This window comes from Cydia splendana, chromosome 23 (assembly GCF_910591565.1).
Source record: "Cydia splendana chromosome 23, ilCydSple1.2, whole genome shotgun sequence".
Taxonomy (NCBI): domain Eukaryota; kingdom Metazoa; phylum Arthropoda; class Insecta; order Lepidoptera; family Tortricidae; genus Cydia; species Cydia splendana.
This window is the reverse complement of record NC_085982.1, coordinates 2,405,389-2,431,893: the sequence shown is the minus strand read 5'-3', so window position 1 is coordinate 2,431,893 and position 26,505 is coordinate 2,405,389. Positions and strand designations below refer to the sequence as shown.

The 26,505-nt window shown below is 39.3% G+C and overlaps 1 protein-coding gene across 3 annotated transcripts; it reads right to left on the bottom strand.

Moving 5' to 3' along the window:
* Positions 1 to 845: 845 nt before the first annotated feature.
* Positions 846 to 26,356, bottom strand: LOC134801941 (RNA polymerase-associated protein Rtf1). 3 transcript variants are annotated; one of them, XM_063774571.1, is made up of 20 exons: positions 26,183 to 26,356; positions 24,374 to 24,488; positions 21,064 to 21,270; positions 19,754 to 19,817; positions 19,190 to 19,309; positions 18,658 to 18,791; positions 17,886 to 17,993; positions 17,108 to 17,295; positions 16,349 to 16,460; positions 15,183 to 15,324; positions 14,571 to 14,676; positions 13,890 to 14,021; positions 12,033 to 12,161; positions 10,823 to 10,935; positions 9,261 to 9,429; positions 8,498 to 8,596; positions 7,941 to 8,039; positions 6,228 to 6,342; positions 5,215 to 5,326; positions 846 to 861 (listed from the first exon to the last, which is right to left on the bottom strand). In XM_063774571.1, coding segments are annotated over exons 1-20 (2,331 nt in total). In that variant the 5' UTR covers positions 26,249 to 26,356; the 3' UTR covers positions 846 to 860. The 3 variants fall into 3 exon arrangements, with proteins under 3 accessions (XP_063630641.1, XP_063630640.1, XP_063630642.1); XM_063774570.1 differs by lacking the exon at positions 846 to 861 and having other exon boundaries at positions 4,821 to 5,326; XM_063774572.1 differs by lacking the exon at positions 846 to 861 and having other exon boundaries at positions 4,821 to 5,323.
* Between the last annotated feature and the right edge of the window lie 149 nt (positions 26,357 to 26,505).

The window sequence follows — 26,505 nt, the reverse complement described above, 5'->3', positions numbered from 1 at the left end:
TACACTATTCATCGCAAATACATTGTCTCCATAAACTTTTATAGTGCAGTTAGTGTAAAATTCTATACTTATTTCTTCACTAAGTCTTACACTATGCGGCATTCCAGCTTCATCCATAATCGTTTTTATATCATAATGCTCGTAGCCCCAAACGTAAGAACTATCGAATTTCGCCAGAACATTGCCGGTTAAAATCGCTAAGTAATCTATCTGTATGAAAACAGTTACTTTAGTTGCACCTAAAATCGCTGTAGCGTCCTGTTTTGGACCTAAAGTTACAGCAAAAGACGCATTAGCAATAGGAATGTTTTGCGTTTCAGAAAAATCCCTTCCAAAATTAGATTGCATGCTCCAATTCTTATTTATGCTGTGTACATCAATTACATGTATTATCTCTGCGGGAAATACGTCCTTCTGTTTATACACACACGTCACATTATCCTCTATATTTCCTGTTAGTGTAATTATTTGGGAATTTTCCGTTGCGTAATTATTGTACGTCTGTAACCTGTTCAAAATAACTTCCTCTTGTATAACGTTTATTTTAGTTCCGTTTGGTTTTAGAACCGTTTTAACTGGTTCTAATTCATAATTCTTATATACATCGTTGTTGTTATCAAAGAAAACCTCAGTTTGTAGTCCAGTTAGTGTAAATAAGGCTTTCTGTAGCAATTCATCTGTAATATGGAATAGTTCTTTATGGTTTGCGTTTAGATCTCTTGTCCCTGATTGGCCAGTGGTTCGAACGGTGACTTCGTTAGACTCTGAGACTTGGATCTGAATCTGTATTTGTGCGAATGTCTTTGACAGGGTTGACAGGGCACACAGGATAACTGGTAGTAGTATCCGCGCGATGGACATCTGAAATATACAAATAAAATATTAAGTCATTAAAGAAAGAATGCGAATAATTATTGCCTATGGTATTTATAGTGCAAAATACACTAATAGTGCACAAAAAATTGTAATATGACTAGATAAGAGCTTCGTCGTTGTGTTCTGAAAACGTCACAATGCAATTTTGGAAGCATAACACCTTGGCTATACTCTAAAGAGGTTTACAAATTGATTAACTATATAAATTCGGGACAATTTCAAGACGCTCTAGATATTTTAATATTGTCACTTCAAAGTAAAACTTACACAAAAATACAACGTCTAAAGTAATGCTATTCCAGTAGTGTATTATCAAAAAAAAAAACAATAAATAATAATTAAAATACTAACCTTCTGGCCTTTTCTAACACTTAATACAACATAACACATTTCACACCATAGTATAAATACAACTGATCATCTTTAAATCAATTTTAACGCAAAATGTATCTAAAATTCACATTAGAACCAAAACTCACCAAGAAATCTGTCACAATTTTTAGCAACGTCGTATCTTGCAACTAAACCAATACGAAGATACGAGCTTTACTTTAAATGTAAATTTGTTACTTATCGAGTTTTAGAATACTAAATGAAGTTTTATTTCTAATTGAATTTGAATCTTATGAATTAAATATAAGACTCGTTTTTCGGTGACAGACGCAAAGGTTTTGGCCACTTTCGGCGTATAGAATAACATCATAACCAGTTTTAAAGTCAAGGTTGATCGTTCGGTAATGTTTATCTAATATTCTACGAGCTTTAAAGTAAATGCCAGACGGATGAAGTAAGACAGGGTCATATCTCGATGACGTATACTTACCGTCTGCAATTGTTTTGTGTTTTGATCGCTATTTGTCAACTTTGTCATTCGTTGCTCTGGTTACAATTGAGCCACTTGCAATATCCCACTAACTCGGGTTAACCGGTTAAACCTGGGTTACCATGGTTACTAGTACAATTTGACACTAGGTTAACGGTTTAACCGCTTAACCCCAGGTTAGTGGGATGGCGCAAGTGGCGCTAACCGGACTAAGTGAAAAACAAATCTTATCATCCTTGTCAACACATACCTTACCCTAATTTAAAACTTTAAAACAACGACTTTATCCCTGTATGCATGGGCGTCGCCAGGGTAGGGGAGAGAGGGAGTAGCCCCCCCCCCCCGAGTAAAATTAGTAACTAAATGTACGGGAGGGGTCCCGTCGGCCATCGGCAATGCTCGTAGCGTGTAGCTTGCGCTGGCAGTGAATTCGATAATCTCATTTAAACATAACTTACAAGGGAATAGGTAAAATGGTAAAACAACCAGATACATGTATAGATGCTTTTATTTGTATAACAATATTGCTTTCACATGTTCGTATAACAGATTTAGTGGGTACTTTTGATCGCAAATACAACTAAAGGTACCATTTCTCTCATGAGCTTGGTAAAGTTAAGCGGTGCTAGTCTGTGCGGAAAGAGAAGAGTCGTGAAATGTAGGGGAGCCCATACATTCTACGACTCTTCTCTTTCCGCACAGACTTTAGTATAGTCCGGCAAGAAATTGTAGAAAATTATTGAGGGCGCCACTTCCTACGACCGTACTGTCACATCTATGACGTAAAACGCTTAAACATGGCAACAATTTAGTATGGATTTTCGGTCGATTTGATCAGAAATGAAATTGGCGTCAATCACCAATTTTAGATTGATGGTGATATGGCGGTTGAACTCGGCGAGCCTAATTGGCGTTTGCGTCCGCACGTCCTGATTCGATCGGTCAATTTAATCAGATTGGCGAAAAATTTACTAGTCTGGATACGCCTTACTTTCTACTATTTTATGTCGCACTATAGAGGTAGCAGAATTTTGGGACAGTAACTAGTTAACTAGTTTTCCAGGCCGTATCAATCTACAAGATTTTCCAATATTATATGCCTATTATTCCAGCTTGAGGATTCATTTGAAGAAAAGTCACATTTCCCGGAAGTGCGATCTAATCTGAACCTTAAATCGTAATGTTAAAGTTGAAATTCTATTGGCGCGTATGTGCTTGATAAATCGTACTGTGCCTGGTAAAAGGTTGATATAGTTTGTCAAAGGACTGTCTCATATCAATCATAGACAGAATCATACTATCTTTGTCTTACCCTAGTACTAGCACCCAAAAGAAAAGGATGAGTATAGTTTTCCTGGTTCTTACTGACTGACAAATTGGTTTGACCAACTATATATGTATTACATTTTTACTTAGCATAATACAGCAGACCATAACTTCTTACCAACTGCCCGAGTTAAACGGTAGACCTATAGTTGTGTACAAATTGAGAACCCTTATTTGGAAGATTGATAAAATCTTTTGATTAGGTGGGATACAATCGGTTGAGGGTCCATTTTTATACGGAAGGACACATCCCAAGTTTAAAGCGTAGTTAAGAGTCGTCTAAACTAACATTGCAGCGACTTCACAGAACAAAGTGAGGAAGGGTCAATAATAAACGTAATTTTCATAGAATTTTGACACTAATTAATAGCCATTGCCACACACACACCGTGGCAAATGTAAATGTCATGCAAAGTTAGGTCGGTCCGTCTCTATACTAATTTGTTATCCAAAACAATATTACCTACTAGTGTGTAGATAATTTTGCTCGAATTACTAATCACTTTTGCTGATAAAATTAGGTTGGTTTCATAGACTAGGAATCCTCTAGACCGAGTTTAGAGCAATTATTTCATGAAACCGATGCTGCCAAAAATACTGGGGTGCGGGGGACGAGGTCAGCGAGGTCCCGTGCCGTGATTGATCCGTTCAAAGACACGGACGTCACACAAAGACACTTTCGACTGGAAAATTGAGTAAAACTACCGTATGCGTGGCAGAGTGGGGAGAGCTACTATGCTCAGTCTGGAGGATGTCTTGTCTGTGGTTGGTTTAAAATTACAAATCAAAGTTTCATCTAGCATTATAAATAATACAAAAAGAATTAAATAAATTTAAAGCTATTTATAACTAAATTAATTACATCTAGTGGGTATTTAAGGCGAGATACGCCCAGATGTGGTATTCTCGGTCTAACAAGTTTAAGTTTCGAATTTACCTAAACAACTTTACAATTACAAAAAAGTTAATTCGATAGAAAACACCACGAATCGGTCTGGATCTACCTCGCCTTAGATGTTGCTTTATCACTATCAGATTATTTAAATTTGTTTCATTCTGGCTGTACATTATGGTCTAGTAACAAAAATAACTTTAACCTCGTAAGACCCACCATACAAAGTTTTCAATTATTTAATTTGAACCTTATTCTATAAGTAAATTAGAACGAATTTCGTTTGTTTTGAAAAGCAATGAAACAACGGAAATGCTACTTTATTTGGTTCATGAAAGGTTCAAATTAGGTTGCACGAATATGTACATTGTAATGTACATTTAGTCTCAGGAGGTTAAGGCCAGTTGTAACTTTCGTTAGGTAAATGTTTCTTTTTACCCGACTACGGCAACGCAAAAGGAGGGTTAATCATGTAGCATTATCTGGTTTTATCTGGATATATCGGACATTAAAAGAATAACTAAAAGTATTTATGCAGAATAAATACATAAGCATAAATTATGCTTGATTCGACATCTCTGTACATAAGTAAAAAGTTAAAAAAACTTTATAATGATTACAATTAGGATAGGACCTTTCAAGTTTACAATGTTTGGACTAATCACCAAACGGGCATACAAAGTAATGTCAGATGTATTTGAGTTATTCCGAAAATGCACTTATATGATGAAATTTTGATTGATTTTCAGAAATACCCTACTTTTTGAAGTACATATTCAGAATTATCTGAGCACACCTTATATGGGGCATTATCTATGAAAAGGGACCTTATTGTCGATGGCGCTTACGCCGCATAGCGTCGCGCGGCATTGTATTTATCCATTATATCGACAATAAGGTCCCTTTTCATAGATAACGTCACATATAGGTAAATCAAAATTGGGATCAAGATAGTTTACCACGTTCGAAGGCCAAATGTTTGTTTCCTAGAGGATAAAAAATAGCCATTTTTCAAAGATGGAAAAAGCCTTTTTTAACCTCTTGGGTGAAAAATTGTATTTCTATCGGCATGATCGTAGTATTCGTAGTAAACCTGAGCTTACCCTTTGACCGTTAAAACGATAGTTGTCGAATTTTGTATATTTTACAGATATTCCCTAGTCACAAGCGTCCATATCCTACGCTGACCGCTTGCCAAGAATCCAGGCAAAATAAAACAATACGTCACCGTCACAATTCGCAACTTTTCACATTACTATACCAATGAAAGAGTCCCACAATGATCAGGATCACATACTATATGAGTCCGTGCCTTTTCTTGTATTCCTCGAGATTGAGCGAACGTTTCGGTCCGCTCTCTTTGACTTTCGCTGTGACCGCGGGTTTTGGTGTTACGTTTGAACTAACTTCTGGAACAAAACGGTTCATGTCAATATCTGATCAGGGTAAGCAGCCAACGTGCCAATCGTAGCGAACGAAACGCAGCTGTCTCTTTCGCACTAATATGGAAGGGTGATAGAGAGAGATGACTACGCTACGCCACAGAGCGTAAACGATTGGCACGTTGGCTAGGCACTCCGTCAGTTTTATCTTATTCTATAAAACTATTCAGTACCTTCATATTCGCCGTACACAATATTCAGGGTTGAAAAAACACCCTTTATGATATAGATTTATATTTACCCCTTTACAGTTAGTGTAGCATGTATTTTGTACGTGATGGAGTGTCTAACGTTTCTCAATCCAACGGAGCAGCGGCTGACGTTTACGAAGTCTAATAATATGTACTTATTGAATCGGGAGGAAATGACGTTTACAAGTGACAATGAATCAGAAGTACTAACTGCTACCGCGGACGCCTACGGGGAGGTCTAAAATCTATATTGATGTCGAAGGGTAGTGTCTAACTCCGTTTCTGTATGTATTCGCTATTGTTTCTCAACCCACCAACGGAGCGGCGGCTGACGTTCACGGGGAACTTGGGTCATAAAAGTGTACTTACTGCTACCGACGCGGACGGGGAAGTCCAAATCTATATTGATGTCGAAGGGTAGTGTCTAACTCCGGTTCTGTATGTATTCGCTATTGTTTCTCAACCCACCAACGGAGCGGAAGCTGACGTTCACGGGGAACTTGGGTCATAAAAGTGTACTTACTGCTACCGACGCCGACGGGGAGGTCCAAATCTATATTGATGTCGAAGGGTAGTGTCTAACTCCGTGTCTGTATGTACTTGCTATTGTTTCTCAACCCACCAACGGAGCGGAAGCTGACGTTCACGGGGAACTTGGGTCATAAAAGTGTACTTACTGCTACCGACGCCGACGGGGAGGTCCAAATCTATATTGATGTCGAAGTCGTGTAGCGAATACAGACTCGCGTTGTCCGTAGATTGGGATTTCGGCCTTTCTGAGTCTGGATTGTGCTGAAAAGGAAATGTTTCAAATGTATTAATCTTCTTCTCCCTCGTGTTGTCCCGGCATTTCGCCAAGGCTCATGGAAGCCTGGGGTCAGCTTGACAACTAATCCCAAGAATTGACGTAGGCACTAGTTTTTACGAAAGCGACTGCCATCTGACCTTCCAACCCAGAGGGGAAACTAGGCCTTATTGGGATTAGCCCGGTTTCCTCACGATGTTTTCCTTCACCGAAAAGCGAGTGGTAGATATCAACTCATATTTTGTACATAAGTTCCGAAAAACTAATTGGTACGAGCCGGGGTTTGAACCCGCGACCTCCGGATTGAAAGTCGCACGCTCTTACCGCTAGGCCACCAGCGCTTTTTAAATGATTTAATACTATGAATAAAGTAATTAATCAAGAGAATAAAATATATCTAAATCTGTCTAAGAAAAAATCATACCTTTTGAGTTTATCAGCTAAAATCTTAGAGCATTTAATAACTGGAGTGGTCATTAAGAGCTTACCCCTCTTCGGAAAAACATGGCTATTTATACGTACAAACGATGTAGAAATAGCAAACACATTTGACGTCCCCTCCCCCGCAAAAATCGGCAGTCTGTTTCGTAAAGAAAATGACAGCGATGACATCTCCAGTTACTAAATGCTCTAAGGCTAAAATAGATGGCACTGTATTGTGTCATTTTTTATAGTAACCGCATTGTCAAACGTCAACGTTTTACAATTAGTGTGAACACTTATCACAACTGCGGCGGTAGCACGGTCGCATTTTTATCGCCTGTCACCGTGCCTGTCGCGTTCTAACAAGTATTTAAGAGCAAAAGTGACAATTTATAAAAATGCAACCATGCTACCACCGCTGTACAGCACAATCTATATTTCTGAATACGAGTACACATTTCTTTAATAATCTATTTATAGATGAATAGAATTCATTCTTAGTTTCGGGCGGCCAGTTACTAAAAGTGGCCAGTAACTGGCGAATACCCTATTGTGTTTTCAGCAAAACAATTTAATTTACATAGGGTAACTTGCCAGTAACTGGCTGCCCTAAACTAAAAATGAATTCTATTCACCTATATATAGAATTCATTTTAGTATAAAGTGGCCAGTTATTGAAAACTGAATTCTGTTTACTAAAATGAATTCTGTTTATAGGTGAATAGAATTCATTTTTAGGGTTCCGTACCCAAAGGGTAAAACGGGACCCTATTACTAAGACTTCGCTGTCCGTCCGTCCGTCCGTCCGTCCGTCTGTCACCAGGCTGTATCTCACGAACCGTGATAGCTAGACAGTTGAAATTTTCACAGATGATGTATTTCTGTTGCCGCTATAACAACAAATACTAAAAACAGAATAAAATAAAGATTTAAATGGGGCTCCCATACAACAAACGTGATTTTTGACCAAAGTTAAGCAACGTCGGGAGTGGTCAGTATTTGGATGGGTGACCGTTTTTTTTTTTTTTGCTTTTTTTTTTTTTGCATTATGGTACGGAACCCTTCGTGCGCGAGTCCGACTCGCACTTGCCCGGTTTTTAGTTTAGGGCGGCCAGTTAATGGCGAATCACCTTATTATGGAGGAAGCCCTAATGAAACTTACTTCTAATCTCTCCCTCTCCTGTCTCTCTCTCGCCGCTTTCTCTTCCTCCTCTTTCTGTTTCATCTCTTCCGCCGCCGCTTCCTCGTTCCGCATTAGTTCCTTAAAATAAATATATTGAAAATGTTAGAGAAAAACGGAACGTAGTTTGACTGGTCGTAAATGTTTTCGTGTATTGAATTTATTTATTATTTTTAGTTTCGCTTTAAAAGTTTTTATTCGCATAGGAAACTAAGGGAACTTCAACCCTCAATTCATACATTTAGGGGATAAATTTCGAGGTAAAGAGTAAGAGATGTTTGTTACTTCGGCATGCAACAATGGCAGAATAAATTTACACAAATAACTAGTTTATTCTTATCTGGAAAAAAGACATAGAACTATGCGCTATTACTATTGTATCTCTGAATTATCCGCAAAGGGATTAAAATCCAATACATGAGTTCTAAAAGCTATAGGTAATATTGTTAGTCACATATTCACTGAAATGGTTTATTATGGATATGGATTATTTATGGTGGTATATTAGTAGTAACAAGCAAATTATTGTATAAAAATACCTGTGCCCTGCCTCCCTGGTGAGATTTGAAGTTCATGACCGGTTTCGTATGCCGCCTGGTGAACGGGTCATCTGTTTTCTTTCCCTTCATAGCTTTCACCTGTAAACATGTAATAAAATATGTTTTTTATGACTTTTCTAAATCATATGGAAAATTCAGATCGCGTGGTTAGCACTTGAATTTTGTGTGATGATATGGACCATGTCAATGAAAATCGAATTCACTTTATCCGAACATGCAAGGGTGATAGAGAGGTAGATAACTTATTCTTCTTCTTCTTCCTCGCGTTGTCCCGGCATTTTGCCACGGCTCATGGGAGCCTGGGGTCCGCTTGGCAACTAATCCCAAGAATTGGCGTAAGCACTAGTTTTTACAAACGCGACTGCCATCTGACCTTCCAACCCAGAGGGTAAACTAGGCCTTGTTGGGATTAGTCCGGTTTCCTCACGATGTTTTTTCTTCACCGAAAAGCGACTGGTAAATATCATATGATACTTCGTACATAAGTTCCGAAAAACTCATTGGTACGAGCCGGGGTTTGAACCTGCGACCTCCGGATTGAAAGTCGCACGCTCTTACCGGTAGGCCACCAGCGCTTCATAGAGAGGTAAATAACGAAATTAAGAATTTCCTGTTTCGCATATGGCCGTCAGATTGTGGCGCTAGTGGCGCCCTCTTTTTTTGTTTAATATTCCCTATTATATATAAATAATTTTATATATAATAGGGAATATTAATATTAATAATATTAGTATTAACTAACCTCCTCCATAATGGCTTTCTCCGCTGATTCCACGTTCATCTTCCTGTTTCTATTATTGATGTACGATATGCTCTGTATAGAGGATGTTCTAGTTTTGTCGAGGTGGTTCGCCCGCTCTTCTAACTCTTGTATTTTGGCGTTTAAGTCGAATACTGTTTCGTCGTCACCCCTGTTTTAAAAAACACAAGTTATAAAAAAAAATAGATTTATTAAAGGCCTGTGCACACCGGATGCGTGTGCGTAGACGTGCACGTTGTAATATACAGATCCTTATGAGAGCCGGCACACCGCTTGCGTGACGTGTGCGTGCGCGGCTCCTACGTTTTAGTGCACGCGCCGTGCACGCAGCCGGTGTGCTCTGGCCTTAATTATAAAAAAAGACAGACAGACATTAAGGGAGTTATAGACCGGGTACAAATTCCGTTCACGCCTCGTGAACGTCAGCTGCCGCTCCGTTAGTTGAATAACAATCGTCTACCGAAAAAGTAAAACATTTTTTTTGTTTTTTTTTCTGATTGAGAATAAAATTCATCAAATTACAGATAGCTGATTATTTTAAATTAACTTCTTTACCTGAATGTAATTTTCAAAATTCTCAACAGAGAAATGACTATAGTAGTTTGTGTTACAAGGGATCAAAATGATATACCTATTTCCGTCAAGGGCGTACATTGAATCCTGAGCGTAATGAGGGATTCAAGTGTTAACGCCCAAGACGAAATAATTTTGATACCGTGTGACACATACTGCTTTTCACATCAACTATAAGGAAATTGTTATGTACCAAAATATGTATTTTACCAACAAAAAAAATAGTATGCAAGAAAGAAAAATCGTGTCCTAGTACAGAAAAGTACAACTTTGATCCCTCCTAGCAGGGAAGAAAAGTGCCACTTTGATCCCTCCTAGCGGGGAAGAAAAGGCCCTTTTTCGAATAGGTGATGTGAAAAAATTATTGTTTTTCTACGTGTTCCAAGTGGTTGCAGCTCCTCACTCCAACAACGTACCAGCAACTGATGTTTACGAGACTAAAAACTAGAGATGCAACGGATAGTTGTTTGGCCGGATACCGGATATTCGGCCTGACCATCGTCCGAATATCCGTTATCCGGCCGCCGAATATTCGGCCAGCGAATCTATACCTACATTTCGGTTTTTGAGGTGCGCATTCTGCAGGTTTGACCTGTTTCCTAGTGAACGTTTCGCGTGGACACATTTCTAGGTTCGAAATGAGTGCGCGTGCAAGGCAGTGGAATGTTTAAACTGTTTATAAATAATAAACAAGTACGATTATGACCGTGGCTGTTTCTTAAATCCAATTTGTTTACTCCAAAATCAAGCAATGTTACTATCCGGTATCCGGCCGGATAGTAGGTCACTATCCGGTATCCGGCCGGATATTAAATAAATGGTCGGCTAGGCCGGATACCGGATAGTAACCGAATATCCGGTGCATCTCTACTAAAAACAACTCATGCGTCAGCCAGATCAAAAATCAACCTTAGGTACGTTTGTTTTAATTGGTCGTATTTCCTCTTCACGCAAACATATTGTTGTCTCACCTTAATTGTGCGACGTCTCTTTCTTTCATGAGTTGTGTTTTCTTCATGGCGTAATTTGTGGGATGTGATCTGAACCTATCTTTTTCTTGTACTATTTTTTCTACGTCTTCTTCCTGAGAAAGATAAAAAAAAATTGTAAGAAAAAACGTAATGTATAAATAACACAAAGTTACTTAATTAATAATCTAAACTTGAAGCAGGCAAGAGCAAAATGGATCATTTTAAAAAGAACCTAAATTTCGGAAAAGTTCCACATCAGTTTATCGGAACACAAAACGTCGAAAACAAGACGTTACGTTTATAAATGTGAGGTATTAAGGTTATAACCGCCTTGTTTATTCTAACATGTCACTCACACGCCAACATTATTACAATAGAATCATACAAGAAATTTGAAAGAACGGAAGTGATTTTGCCTAAAAAGCGCGTCTTCGGCGTTATGGACATGATTAACTAACACCCCGTATTTGGCGTTCATAAGGTAAAATTAGCACAAGTAGCACCCGTAATAGTTATTTACGATACAAGTGCGGAAAAGAGGAAATTCGAAACGAGTGGCGATAAATTCTGTGTAATTCGCAAATCGACACGAGTTGCGAATTACCTATTCGCACGTGTATCGTACAACGTTTTACAGTACATATGGCCCTTTAAACTTTTAACATACGCACGAAAAGTGCTATTTTACGCACTAGTGCGGGAAAATAGGACCATATGTACTGTAAAATATTCTTTTACTATAGTTATTTGTACAACAAGAGATCAAAGTTTGATATTTCTTCGAGTGCTTATTTTGAGTCCCGTGCAAGCGAAAGATTCTATAATAGATTCACGAGCGTAGCGAGTGAATCTAATTTAGAATCTTGAGCGTAGTAAGGGATTCAAAAGCGCACAAGATGTAAATAACTTTGATCTCGTGTAGTACACAAAATTTTTCACCCTAAGCAGTGAGAACATACCTAGAGGGACAGAGATAATAAAACCCACATATCGAACTTGTTGAAATGACATTTGACTATAAAGGTCACTTGAATGTCAAGTGAGACACTTAGTGAGCAAAATGCGATTTTGCTCACTGAGTGAGACAAAATTACTCAGTGAGCAAAATCGCATTTTGCTCACTGTTTTTAAGAAGCAAAGTACCCTTGTTCGAGCTGCTGAGGTGAAAAAATATTTTCTTTTTCATCATTTAAAGAAGGCATATCCTTACCTTAAATTCATACATAAGCGCTTCCTTAACTTCTACTATCTTGTTCCTCACAAAGTCCATGGTGGGTGGTTTTTTGTTCGCGTCCTTTATAGCTTTGTGCCATTTTTGGAACTCGCTGTCCGTGAACTCCTGCAAATTGAGCTTTGTTAGTAGGGGAATAAGGTTCAGTTTGGTTTGTGTTACAATCAGGGACTGATTGCAGTTACAAATGTGTCAGACTTATTGTTTAGTCTAAGACAAAAAATAAGGCTAGGTCAGTCTATGTAAGATTTTCCCCAAACATACCACCCCCAAACCAGCGGAGCGACACTCCTCCTTTCGGGCATTCTCGGCTCCGTTCGGCTCAGCATTGCTCCGAGCAATTATTAGGGTTGGCACCACTTCACGTCCCTTTGCGTGCACGACCACAGATAAGATAATGACTTGAATTTTGACAACCCTAAATAGCCGAAAGCGATAGTGCCACAACATGATTCGTCCCTGAAGCGCTGTCAAACTTCAGTTTTGTAGGAAGTGACTTTTTTGTACAGTAGTACTATTATTTATTCTGTGCCCACACTGTTACAGCCTGGCAAAAAAGAGTAGAAATTAAAAAGTGGCAACACTAGTGTCGTCCCGTTCTCTTATATATGTCGGCGGCCGGTCGTAAGATCAGGCATATCGTGAAACGTGAAAATCTTTGACTCGTTCCCTGAGTCGACGGAGCCCCGCGTCGGGGCTCCTATTTCTGGGCAGTTTGCCCTTCGGGCATCTGAAGCAACCTAACGAACCTATCCGACCTATGTATTGGTTTAATGTGACTATCATCAAAACATTACACAGGAACATTACGATCTGCCTGATCTTCCGATCGGCCTACGGCATATAGATTGATTTGAAAGGGACGACACTACAGTGTTGCCACTTTTTAATTTCTACTCTTTTTAGCCAGGCTGTAACTGACACATACCACCGCCCACACTGTTAACTCGTAAACCTTATTACAAAGGGCAATAAGGTCCACCGATGGACAGTTAAGAGTGTTGCTGATTGTACAATAGTACATTGTAGGAGAGGACGGAAAACCGCTAAAAGATGGACGAGTGCGTTCGAGGGCCGACACGTTAGTGGAGGCCCTCAAATAATACGAGTCCATCTTTAGCGTTTCCGGCCGAGGCATTACATAGTGCTTTTCACGACTACTGCGAGGAAATAAGAAAATATTTGCATAACTATAAGTACTAGCCCGCGATTTCTCTGGTAGCAAACTACTAGCCACTGCCTGTGCTGTCTCTTGAGTTTCGGTAGGCGTCAGCGTAAGAATATCATTTTCTTCACTAGAAGAACTCATTTTTATAGCGAGTGTAGATACGTGTTTCTTGTATTTTTAGTCAAACACAATTTACACTATCCAATTCAGTAAGTATTTTCAGATCCCGCCTTTTTTACTTTTTTTATCACTTTTAAGAGGCGTTTTTCTGTTATTTGCTTGAATACGACTCTAAACTTAGAAGCGTTTTTGCTAAAAAAACCACAAACAGCTACAAAAGTAAAAAACGCCTTAAGCGTGAACTGAATGGATAATTGTAAAAAAAATGAACTGAATGGTTTTGACATTTCTTTTTTTTTAACAAGAAATTGGTCCTATACATAACCTAATTTTATTTTTGAAGGAAAAAGTTGGGCCAAAAAAGACCTATTGATTTTTACGTTTTAAATGATACTCATTGCTGTAGCGAACCGTCACCAATGACAGATGATGATAACAATGAAACATTGTAGTAGTGGTGGTTCAGGTACAGCTATTGCCTACTTTCCAGCTTGGTTTTAGACCATCTATTGCCACATTTCCGTGTGGCGTGAAAAATTAATATTTACCTGGTTACTGACAAACTCCAATCGGAATACTCTATCTTGTGTCCCGTGGCGTAGTTTCAGTCCCTTGTTCGTTCGCGTGTTCCCCAGATTGTACACTTTCGCTGTCTCGTATACGTCTATTATTTCTGCTACCTGAAATTTATATTATATCTTATCTTATACTAGCAATTCTTGTTTATTTATATATATATTTCGGGGACCTCGGAAACGACTCCAACGATTTCGATGAAATTTGCTATATGGGAGTTTACGGGGGCGATAAAACGATCTAGGTCTTATCTCTGGAAAAACGCGCATTTTTGAGTTTTTATACGTTTTCCGCGCAAAGCTCGGTCTCCGCGATAATTTATATATAAACTTCGAGCAACACCGGAAGGGGTATTAGCATTATTTCCCCTCTGCCGAAGCACATGCCCAACTGGGCATGCGCAAAACGGTGCGTGTTGTGACTCATCCGTACACAAAAAGAGATTGAGATGTTCAAAATTTGACTTTGACATGTGTCATTTTCTATGTATTTCAGTCATCATTACAGATTGGATTTTGTATCTAGTGAGAAGTGCGACTGTGTGCACGTTTCTTCTCTTTTTCACATCTTAAGTTCAATTCAATCATCATAATATACGAATTTTGACTTATTTTTTGGATTTCGTACAGTTTTGCATGCAGTTTATAACTCACCCTGTATACAGGATTTCCGTTGTTGTTGCCAATTCCGATCCGGACGAAACAGCCTGTGACCACTCGGGCGAAGAATGGTAGGTGCACTAATCTTTCTAATTTAAACCTGCCAACAATATATAAGACAAGTAATACAACATTTTTGAAATAATGGAACTTGTTAAAATAATCACCGCCTAGGGCGTCATTATTTTTCGTCCACACAGAACGAGCCGCCTCGCGATAAATTGCCGCGCGAGGCAGCTCGGTTTGTGTAGACGTGCCTCGGCCGAGGGAATGCGGTTCGTTCTGTGTGGACCCGCCTATTCGCACTCGAAGCTTTTTGACACCTGCTTTATATAACCATAATACATCTTAAAACCATAACAATTAGCTCTATGGTAAAAGTACTAGTGCTCGACATGCTAATGTCCAATAGATGACACCTAGCTGTCACCTCTATTGACAATGACTTAAGTTTCAAGATGACACGTACTGGGACCGCGTCGTGACGATCTGTGGAAAAATGTGACGATCTGGGAGCCCAAGAAGTCAATATTTTGAAGACATGAATGAAATGTACATTTTTTTTGGAAAACGCTCATTTGCGCGTTATAATGTTAAATCACAAACCTGCTTAGCCTAAGTTTGTTGATCTGATCCCTGCTGTCCGCGTACTTGACTTCTTTAACTTCTTCCCGTTCTCTCTTCTTCTCCGTTTCTTCTCCACCGGTCGAGGATGAACTCGACGACGCGCTGGACCGACGACCGCGACCTGAATAAAAATAGTATATTTACAGATGTGCAGGTTTCAAAAAAGGTAGGTAGAAAAGTTCTCGGAAATGCCAGGAAAATTTCATAGGAAATTAAGATTTTTTTTTATTTTGTAAACGGAGAATTTCGAATACAAATATGCGTGTATTAACCGAATTCACGGAAACGCACGACTAGCGTTAAAGTGCTAACCATTGGTAGGGTGCCAACAATAGGTTAGTTTTAACTATACTCATGGACAAATTTAGAGGAACGCAAGAAAAGGTAATTACTAGATATGGCACCGAGTGTATTTACCTTGTGATTTATTGTCACCTGAGTCAGATCCATTGTCATATGATTCAGATCCATTTAGAGGAACGCAAGAAAAGGTAATTACTAGATATGGCACCGAGTGTATTTACCTTGTGATTTATTGTCACCTGAGTCAGATCCATTATCATCTGATTCAGATCCATTTAGAGGAACGCAAGAAAAGGTAATTACTAGATATGGCACCGAGTGTATTTACCTTGTGATTTATTGTCACCTGAGTCAGATCCATTGTCATCTGATTCAGATCCATTTAGAGGAACGCAAGAAAAGGTAATTACTAGATATGGCACCGAATGTATTTACCTTGTGATTTATTGTCACCTGAGTCAGATCCATTGTCATCTGATTCAGATCCATTTAGAGGAACGCAAGAAAAGGTAATTACTAGATATGGCACCGAGTGTATTTACCTTGTGATTTATTGTCATCTGATTCAGATCCATTTAGAGGAACGCAAGAAAAGGTAATTACTAGATATGGCACCGAGTGTATTTACCTTGTGATTTATTGTCACCTGAGTCAGATCCATTGTCATCTGATTCAGATCCATTTAGAGGAACGCAAGAAAAGGTAATTACTAGATATGGCACCGAGTGTAATTACCTTGTGATTTATTGTCATCTGAGTCAAATCCATTGTCATCTGATTCAGATCCATTTAGAGGAACGCAAGAAAAGGTAATTACTAGATATGGCACCGAGTGTATTTACCTTGTGATTTATTGTCATCTGAGTCAGATCCTGAGTCGTCAGAGTAGATGTCTGACGCTTTCAGTTTGACGCTCTGTTTGCTCGAACCGCCTATCAGTTCTTCATCTGCATCCTGTAAATAATATAATTTAATCATTGGCTGTTGGTTGGTGCTCAGAGGCAAGAGATTTCTTTAAGGGAATTGTTTGAGCAATTGAAGCCTTTATCCCCGCTCCGAGTCGTTGTTGGTGGTGATACTCATCGTGGTTCAACGCGGTAACGCGGCGAGCGTGTTGGGCACCTTTGCGCTTGCTGTGGGATTTCCGACTGAATGTTTTGTTTTTAATGAATGTGTAGGTGTTTTTCGAAATATTTTTTTAGATTGCTAATTGTAACAGCAGGCGTTCTACATGACATTAAAGCTCTGAAAGGGGCATCTACGTGTCGGATCTATATCCCTACGCAAGCATCAAAAGACCGGGATTTATAGGCCCGTGAAATCCAAGGAGATACAAATAATAATAATCTAGAGCAGGGGTCTCCAAACTTTTTTACCTTGGCCCGCGGGCCGGGGTTTGGAGAGCCCTGATCTAGAGGATAATTCTTGAAGTTTTCGAGGAATATTAACCTCGTAAGGCCGGGTGACTTTCGTTCGTTTTAGAAAACAACGAAACAAATGAAATGCTACTTTATGTAGTGTTTAAAAGGTTCGAATTAGATTGAAAGAGATTGTACATTGTAATACACATTGGGCCTTACGAGGTCAAAAAAGTAACTTACATCATCATCATCCTTATCCTTGTCTTTTTGTTCCGCCTCCCTTCGTTTCCTCGCCAAATTGTCCCTTGTGACCTTAGCATCGCGCTGGGCCCTTAGAGCGGCCATGGCGTTTTGCCGCCGGTCGTCCACGTTGCGTTTACGCTCCGTTTTCGCGCCGAATAGGGGGGAGGCTGAACGCTCTGACGGCTCTGAAAAATTAAGACGGATGTAGTTTTGACCAGGGATGTTGCGAATATCCGCATCTGCATCCGCATCCGCGCAAAATCGATGCGGAGCTTATGCGGATGCGGATGTCCAACGAGTCGGTACAGGAACGTCTTAGCGGCGGCGTAAGTGCTAGGTAATTTCGACATTACCTATAACGAAATCGTCTAAATCTAGAAAAGTCGGCCAAGTTACTGTTTATTAAATATAACGCACCTATATTCTTGCTCAAATACTAAATGTTTCGTTTTTTTTAATAAAAATTACTAAAAATGTAATATTTGACGTTTTTTAAGAACCTAATCTTGACATACGCATCCGCATCCGCGGATGTGAGCCTTTAAATATCCGCATCCGCATCCGCGGATGTCAAAAAATCTGCATCACAACATCCCTGGTTTTGACCCTTAAATTGGCAACAGGACACAGGACTGTTGACTATATTTTTGCATTTTTTCCGAAAGATTCATTAGACCGAGACTGCTTACCGTCAGGCGCGCCGTTAGCTTGTTTGCCACCGACATAGTACAAAAAAAAACGATCTACTATTCTTGTTTGCAGTGTAATATTTTACCGGAGTCTTTGGGGTCATCTAATATCTCTCCGGGGCTCGGCGGTGGTGCTTCTTTCTCTTTCTCTGGTTCCTTCTCTTTTTCTTCCGCTTCCGCTGCAGCGGCTGCAGCTGTCAAAATAGTAAAAATCACATTATTGCATGTTTATTTCATCTATCTTCTAGCAATCTCAAACCCCTGCCTGCTACTGCATGATATACAGGGTCATTTTTGGACCGTTAGCCATATTGTGCGAGGTGATTAGGTAGGTCATACTGAACAACTTTTTCTATGGGACCAACCCCGAAATCCCAAGAAAAAATTTGGCCTTTCCATAGAAAACGTCGACATCCATTCGACCAAAATCTATGAAGCGGCCAAAAAAAATTTTGTGAGATCGTAGTTGGTCCCATAGAAAAAGTTGTTCAGTACGGCCTACCTAATCACCATGCACAATATGGTTAACGATCCAAAAATTACCCTGTATAATAGCGAGGCACGGATTTCTGATAGCGATTATTTCTGAGAAATTTCACCTTAGTGGGGGATTAAAAACCGGACAAGTACGAGTCGGACTCGCCCACCGAGGGTTCCGTACTTTTTAGTATTTGTTGTTATAGCGGCAACAGAAATACATCATCTGTGAAAATTTCAACTGTCTAGCTATCACGGTTCGTGAGATACAGCCTGGTGACAGACGGACAGACAGCGGAGTCTTAGTAATAGGGTCCCGTTTTACCCTTTGGGTACGGAACCCCAAAAATGAATCATGAGCACAGTAAATGTGTCACATACCTTTAGCCTGTTTCTGTTCCTGTTTCTGTTTCCTCTGTCTCCTGGCGTCCCGTCTCCTGGCGATCTCGCCGGGAGACGACGAGCGCTCCGTGGCCGAGCGGCGGGCGAGGCGCAGTTTACGTTCTATCTCCCATCTAGAATATAAAACAATGATATATTTATGTCTTAAAATATCTTAAACATATAAAAGTAGCATGTCTCTCTCCCAAATATGTCCCATAACTCTTATGTTAGCGAATTGAGAACTATGGGACATATTTTTGAATAAGTTGGCTACACCCATATTTTTACAGTTGAGAATAAAGAATAGAGAGCGTTTATTCGTGACAAAAAAAAAGAAAGAACAAGTAACACAACAACATAATGGTCACGAAATAGTCCCGACTCGGCAGTTCTGAAAATTTGACTGTTCATAGTCTTCATAAGGTCTCTCCGCTCTATACATTTGTAGATTTGTTCTCCCTCCTTCTATGACAAGGCGGCTAGTCGCTCTGTCCTCTTCTCCCATTAGATTTATACATAATAAACATACCTGGTCTTCATGAGGTCTCTCCGCTCGATACGTTTGAAGATCTCCTGTTCTCTCTCCTTCTCTGACATGGCGGCGAGGCGCGCTCTGTCCTCTTCATCCCCCATTAGGTTTTCGTCGTAACTGAGGAACAAATATTAAATTATAGATTGATGTTTTTTAAACCTAATTATTTTAATGCCATAAGGACTCTAAGGTCTACAAATTGGCAAGACAAAACTTTCAGTGCAAGCACCTCATTTCCAATACAATATGAAGCCACCTGGCATGTTCTTGGTAATGAATTTTGCATTTAGTACATTACATACTTAGGCCCACTTGCACCATTCCACTAACCCGGGGTTTACCAGTTAAACATGGAGTAACCATGGTTACCAGTACAATTTGACACTGGATTGACGGTGGTAAAAGTGACAGGGTGGTAAAGTAAAATTTTATTCAGAAAACAGATGTTCTTTTTGCGAAATAAATGAAACAAGCTAGTTGAGTCGTCAAAACGATTTACTATTATGTAATATGTATTTAGTAAGATGTACATATTTTTACTGACATATAGTGTTAACTTACCCATCATCAAATTCCTCTTCAGAGTCCACTGAATCATTGTCCGATGACTGTGACGATACCTCACCTAGACAAGATAAGAATTTCAGAAGACTTCCTCGTTTCAAAGTCTTACTATATCTATCTATATATCATAAGCTCACACTTTGTGAAGTTTGTTAACTCCAAATTGAAACATATTGTGTGATTATAAAAAACAAGGTCTGATAATCTGAGGTGTCTGTTCAGCCACTGTATAGTGTATACTTGTATAGTTAATATATTATATCGTCAGGTGACAAACACGTTACTAATTACTAAAAAAAATTTAAACAAAAATCGACCTTCTTTTAGTACTAATATGGTTCACTATGGCTATGAATTTGTGGTGGTACTTAGTGACTTTTGCTTGCCACCCGACGATATTAGCCTTTCCATCCTGAATTGGTAGTTTGTGATTTTATTTTTGCATCAGAGTATGTCTCTCAATTCAGTTTGCCTCGTGGCAAAGGCCTCTAGCTGCTTCCTTCCGCGGCAAGTATAGTAACAAACCAAAAATTAAGAAAATATTTTTTCACCTCAGCAGCTCGAACAAGGGTACTTTGCTTCTTAATGCGAGTGAGACAAAATGACATTCAAGTGACCTTTATAGTCAAATGTCATTTCAACATGCGGGGTCTAATACAAGTTCGATATACTTGGGTTCTATTATCTCTGTCCCTCTAGGTATGTTCTCACTGCATAGGGTGAAAAATTTTGTGTACTACACAAGATCAAAGTTATTTACATCTCGTGCGCTTTTGAATCCCTTACTACGCTCAAGATTCTAAATTAGATTCACTCGCTACGCTCGTGAATCTATTATAGAATCTTTCGCTTGCACGGGACTCAAAATAAGCACTCGAAGAAATACAAACTTTGATCTCTTGTTGTACAAATAACTATTCTCGGCACTCTTTAGGTAAATAAAATGGTGTAATGCATCCATCAGTCTAGAAGCCAAGTTAGCAATATTTCGTTATATTTCATAAAGTAATTGTTTTATAAAGGAATTACAGTCTAATTACTATGGAACGGACATCCTTCTGACTTTCTGACTTGCCTCTATGTGGCTACAGCAGCGGTCGGCAACCTTTTAGCAGCCAAGGGCCACATATTTTTTAACGACGTTGACGCGGGCCGCACTTTGTTAATATTTATCACTTTATCAGACATTGTCCTTTGTCAATAGTACATACATTAGCCAGGGAGGCTCGCGGGCCGCAAGTGAGAGGTTCGCAGGCCGCCTGTTGCCGACCGCTGGGCTACAGGATAAGATTTCAACATATGCATACCTTCTTCTGGTTCACTATAAACATCCTTCTTCTTCCCCGACCCCGCGCTATCCGTACTCTTCCGGACCTCACTTTTCTTCGGCTCCGGCTTTTTCCGGTTGTCGTCCGAATGGTCCATGGAGGCTTTCCGGGAGTTCCGGCCTTTCTTTGATGAGGCGCTGTCTGCATCACTGTCGGAGTCGGAGCTGGATGATGATGATGATTTTGCTGAAAGGAAGATTTTTGTTATTATTTGTCAAAGAAATATTTAAATTAAAGATAAGATTATACATTTACAAACTGAATCTTCTAGAGCGCTGGTGGCCTTAAGAGCGCTAAGGTAGAGGTAAAGGCGTGCGACTTTCAATCCGGAGGTCGCGGGTTCAAACCCCGGCTCGTAACAATGAGTTTTTCGGAACTTATTGTACGAAATATCATCTGATATTTACCAGTCGCTTTTCGGTGAAGGAAAAACATCGTGAGGAAACCGGACTAGGAGCAGTCGCTTTTGTGATAACTAGTGGCTACGATAATTCTTGGGATTATAGTTCGTTTTTTTTAGCATTAGAAAGAACTTGAAAGAAGGTAAGCGATCTTGACAAGTCTTTTAATTAAAAAACGCTTTTTAAAAATCAGTAACTATTACTTATGAAAGCAGAAGAATATAAATGATCGTATTAGATTCATAATTGTTACATATTTGCCGTAACTTATATATAAAATGTGTTTTTCAATAAAGAGACACATCAAGATTGTTTACCTTATTTCTAATGCTAAAAAACCGGCCAAGTGCGAGTCGGACTCGCGTTCCAAGGGTTCCGTATATTACACAATTTTTAACAATCAGTGCCGGATTAAGATATGTTGATGCCCTAAGGATTTCTAGGTGCCCCCTCTCCCTCGGGTCATCAAGATTACATTGATTTTTTGGTAAATTGAGAGAAGTTCATTGCCGCGTTACAGCTGAGAATGGAAATCAGTCACATCATTTTATCACGGAAGTTGACAGTACTGCAGCAGTAACGTTGCAACAGAGTAATGTTGCTGCAGTCGCCACCCGAATGTCACCTTTATCATACTTTATAAAGTTATTGAAAATGCGAGCGAAGCGAGCGCGAAAATTTTTCGATATACAAACGCAATTTTACTTTTAGTCCCAACCAGGCGCGAATCCAGGATTTCATACAGAGAAGGGATGGGACAGTTTTCTATCAGCCTAGCTTCGCATAGGGCTCGATATTTCTTAGGCTTCGATATTCGAGGTTGTTTTCATGCATAAAATATGCAAGAAAGCAGAGCTTGGAATTGAATTGGCGAAGTGTGAGAAAGGCAGTAGGCCTAGCTGCGAAAGAGGAAAGCTTAGATTTGGATCCACGCCCAAGTGTAATTAAGGCAGAAGGCTTCGCATAAGACCTAACGCCGAACCGCAAAAGAGTGGGTTGAAATCGAATCTATGCATGTAATCACGACTCTTCTACTGCTACCGATTGTTTCCCAAAGAATTACGCGCCATTATTTTTGCAAATTAGCTTTTGGACAGCTAAAAAAAATCGTGTGGTAAAAACGATGTGTCTGTCCCTAATTTTAAAATTTGTTCACCTTTTTCAACCTGGCATTTTGGTGCCCCTCCTGAACGTGGTGCCGTAAGCACGTGCTTGTTTTGCTTATTGGTTACAAAGTCTTTATTAATTCAACCATTAAAGTCGACGAGTACAAAAAACTTTTAGCTAGCTCTCAATTTAACATTTTTTTTAAACATTATTTTTAATTTGACCTTACAATTACTCGTAAGTAGGTAAGACCGTTAAATATTTAAAATGATTATCTTATCAGAAAATTATCACCAATTACTCTAAGAAAACTACTACTCTAAGTAATCCGGCACTGTTAACAATGTATTTTTTATGTGAAACGTGAGTGAAATCTCTTTAAAAAATCCGTAGGGGTCGGATTAAAAACTGTAATTAAGTCCGACTCACGCTTGACTGTACATTTCTAATAGGTTTTCCTGTCATCTATAGGTATAGACCTATTTTATGTATTTTATTCAAAATTTTAGACCTAGTAGTTTCGGAGATAAGGGGGGGGGAATGGTCTTTTTTTGTCTATTTTCTTGTATAACTTCTAAACTGTTGATTCGAAAATTATAAAAAAAAAATATTTGAAATCCTTACAATAAGCTCTTTCATTTGATATGTAACATGATATAGTTTGAAAAATTTTTTTTTTTCATTTTTTCATTTATACCCCAAAAGTGGCCCCCATGTTTAAAATTCATTTGTTTACGTTACATGTCCGTATTCGGGTCACAAACTTACATATGTGTACCAAATTTTAACTTGATTGGTCCAGTAGTTCCGGAGAAAATCGGCTGTGACAGACGGACAGACAGACAGACAGACAGACAGACAGACAGACAGACGCACGAGTGATCCTATAAGGGTTCCGTTTTTTCCTTTTGAGGTACGGAACCCTAAAAAAACGAACTATAATCGAGGCAGAGGTGTAGAGTTGGAGCCGGTGTAGCTTTTATTTGACATTCATAAGCGCATTGTAATATGCCTACTTGAATAAACTATTTTTTTTATCTTATCAAGCGGACCCCAGGCTCCCATGAGCCGTGGCAAAATGCCGGGATAACGCGAGGAAGAAGACTAACTGAATCTTCTGTTTATATTTTCATCCTAAAGAAAATATGTAGGGTTATACTTTATGTTTCGGTTGGGTTTCAAAGGTGACAATTGTGAGAATAATCTAGTCTAGTAGAACAGCAAAAGTCTAAGACATCGGTTACACGCTAATTCTGGCGTCAGTTCAGTCCATCAGTCTGGTCAGACTGACGGGAGAATTATCGTGTAACACGCGGACTGATGGACTGATGGTCTGCACTGATGAACATTTAAATTTTTAGATAATATTCGTCAGTCCATTTCGAATGACAGAAAACTGATAGGAGACTGATCGTGTAACCTGTTTGTGTCATTCTCGCGTCAGTCACCATATTAGACAAGACTAAATGACTGTGTTGCGTTCTGTGTCCAAACGGCAACTGTGTCGTAATTTTATCAGTCTGTTGTCAGTCTGGACTGATCGTCTAACCATGTCCATTTTCCATCATTCTGGCATCAGTCAAAACTCGAATGGATTGATGGACTGAACTGACGCCAGAATTAGCGTGAAACCGATGTCTAAGCTGTGATACCTAAAATGACAGTGAGTGGCCAATTTGTACTAAAATTACAGATTAATCGGACAGATTGGGACAGTTGATTTGTCATTTTCGGATATAAAAATGGTCTATGGTAGGTGTTAAATCATAAATGGTACTTACAGTTTCTTCTGCTGCCTCCCTCATTGTCAGATTCACTGTCTGAGGACTTGTTGTTGAACTTGGCGGGCGGGGATTCTCCGGGCTTCTTTTTCTTCTTGGCCAAGTTTAGGAATTGCTGTTGGATAAATAATATAATTACAGATTTCTTATGGACGCTTTACAATCCAAACTGGCCAGACATCCATATTCATATTCATATCATTTATTGCATAATACATGAGTTTACAGTAGGTCTTATTCATATCTTAGGTTACAAACATGCAGCCGTAAGGGCATAGCAACATTGTTACTTAATCTAAATTATATCTTAACAGCTATACATTATTCACTGGCTTAAATTGTATTAAATTATAATTTAAAATATAATAATCCAAATAAGCACAGCATGTGCGACCTGCAAGTATATCCTCTAGCCAGTGGCAGATATGCCCTAAGGGCCTAGGGAGGCAAGATATTTAGGGGTGGCAAATTATTACAAAAAATTTGCTAATGATAACAAGAAATAACTCAAAATGAATTTCATATGATGGGTGCTGAGAAAGGGACGGCTACACGGTCTGGGGCCTAGGGCGGCAAAAACTGCAAATCCCCCACTGCCTCTAGCCCACCCAGACATCAAAACATGCCAAGACAAATGCAATGTTGATTTGTCAAAATAAAGATTCAAATTAGAATGGAACAGGAAACCTTTTTATAGGCCTCTGGGCAGCTAGTGGATATTGCTGAGTCAAACAGTTCGGTCTGTGATGAGGTGCGTCACCCGAGGCAAACACATATGCAGCCACAATGCCACAGGTTAAGCAAGGCACGCCTCCACAGCCTAAGCTGCTTTTTTTAAACCAGCTTATTGACCACAATTATAAACTAGCATAGTTACAGAGTTCCCATTTGGTTCTGCTACACGCTACAACATACAGTAAAACCAAGGTTTGGCAAAAAAAACTGTATCAAATACTGAGTTTCCTCAATACCCAATAAACAATCGTTGGGACTCTTTGCACCATTTACATGCTGCCATCTAGCCTGGTGACCTGTTTCTTGAGATTACCTGACCCAGTATTAACCCGTTGAACGCCCGTAGAACAAATTGATGCAAAGCAATTTGACCCATATTGATCTGTAGTAACACACGCCTGATACTGAGTTGCTACAACCCAATTTGAGTTAGTATCACACGTGTGATACTAGGGCGTTCCACGGGTTAAAACCCCTGATATAAATGAATTAGCACCATATTCTTAATTTATGTATTGATTCTGCAGAAGTATTTGAAACACAAGTATTAGTCATAACCCAATTTCTCAGTTGACAAAGAATATTTCAGACTGTCTATACTACAGCATCCACTATTTGCAAAAAGTGAAAGTTTCTTACATAATAGAAGAGTGCAGAATTCTCTTCATCAATGAAAATCGCATGTCACATCAAGAGTGCGAAAATTAGATATTTTTGGCAATTTCTCACCCTCAATACGTGTTAAAGGACTTTTAGCAGAGGTTATACGTTGGTATGCGGCATTTTATAACAAACATCGAATGACTCATGCGATTTTGATTCCATTACAACTCGAACAAGACAAAAATAACGATGTTTTCTACGCCATAACACAACGTTGTTTTGATGCTTGTTTCTTCGTTAAAAGCCACAATCCTAGGTATTTTGTAAAAACTGCGCATTAGACGGATTTAGGCGCGCCAGACATTGATCTTGGCCTAAATACGCAGACAAATTATCAGAAGAAAGGCGTCAAATCGTGGATGCCAAGCGTGATCTTATAACCTACGTATTTGAAAGAAAAACATGACTTACTGAATCCATATCGGACTCGCTGCTGGCGTCCGAATCCAAGAACGGTTTATTCTTCCTTTTAGCCATTGTGAAGCACTTAGCAGCTGTGTAATAAAATACTAGACCACGTAAATTACGCTTTCTTTCTATATGCCAATTGCCAAGACTGAACTGAAGTTGTTTCGGGCGGGCGGTTAGCTCGGGAACGCGAATGCAGGGCTGTTTCACTTAGAACTACCAATATGAAGTATGGGGGCGTATGTCTTGTCAATGAATCTAGAGATGTCGCCGGTAACGGCAACCATTTTACCCCTCACCCACTTGTTTTATTTCCTGGGGCAACA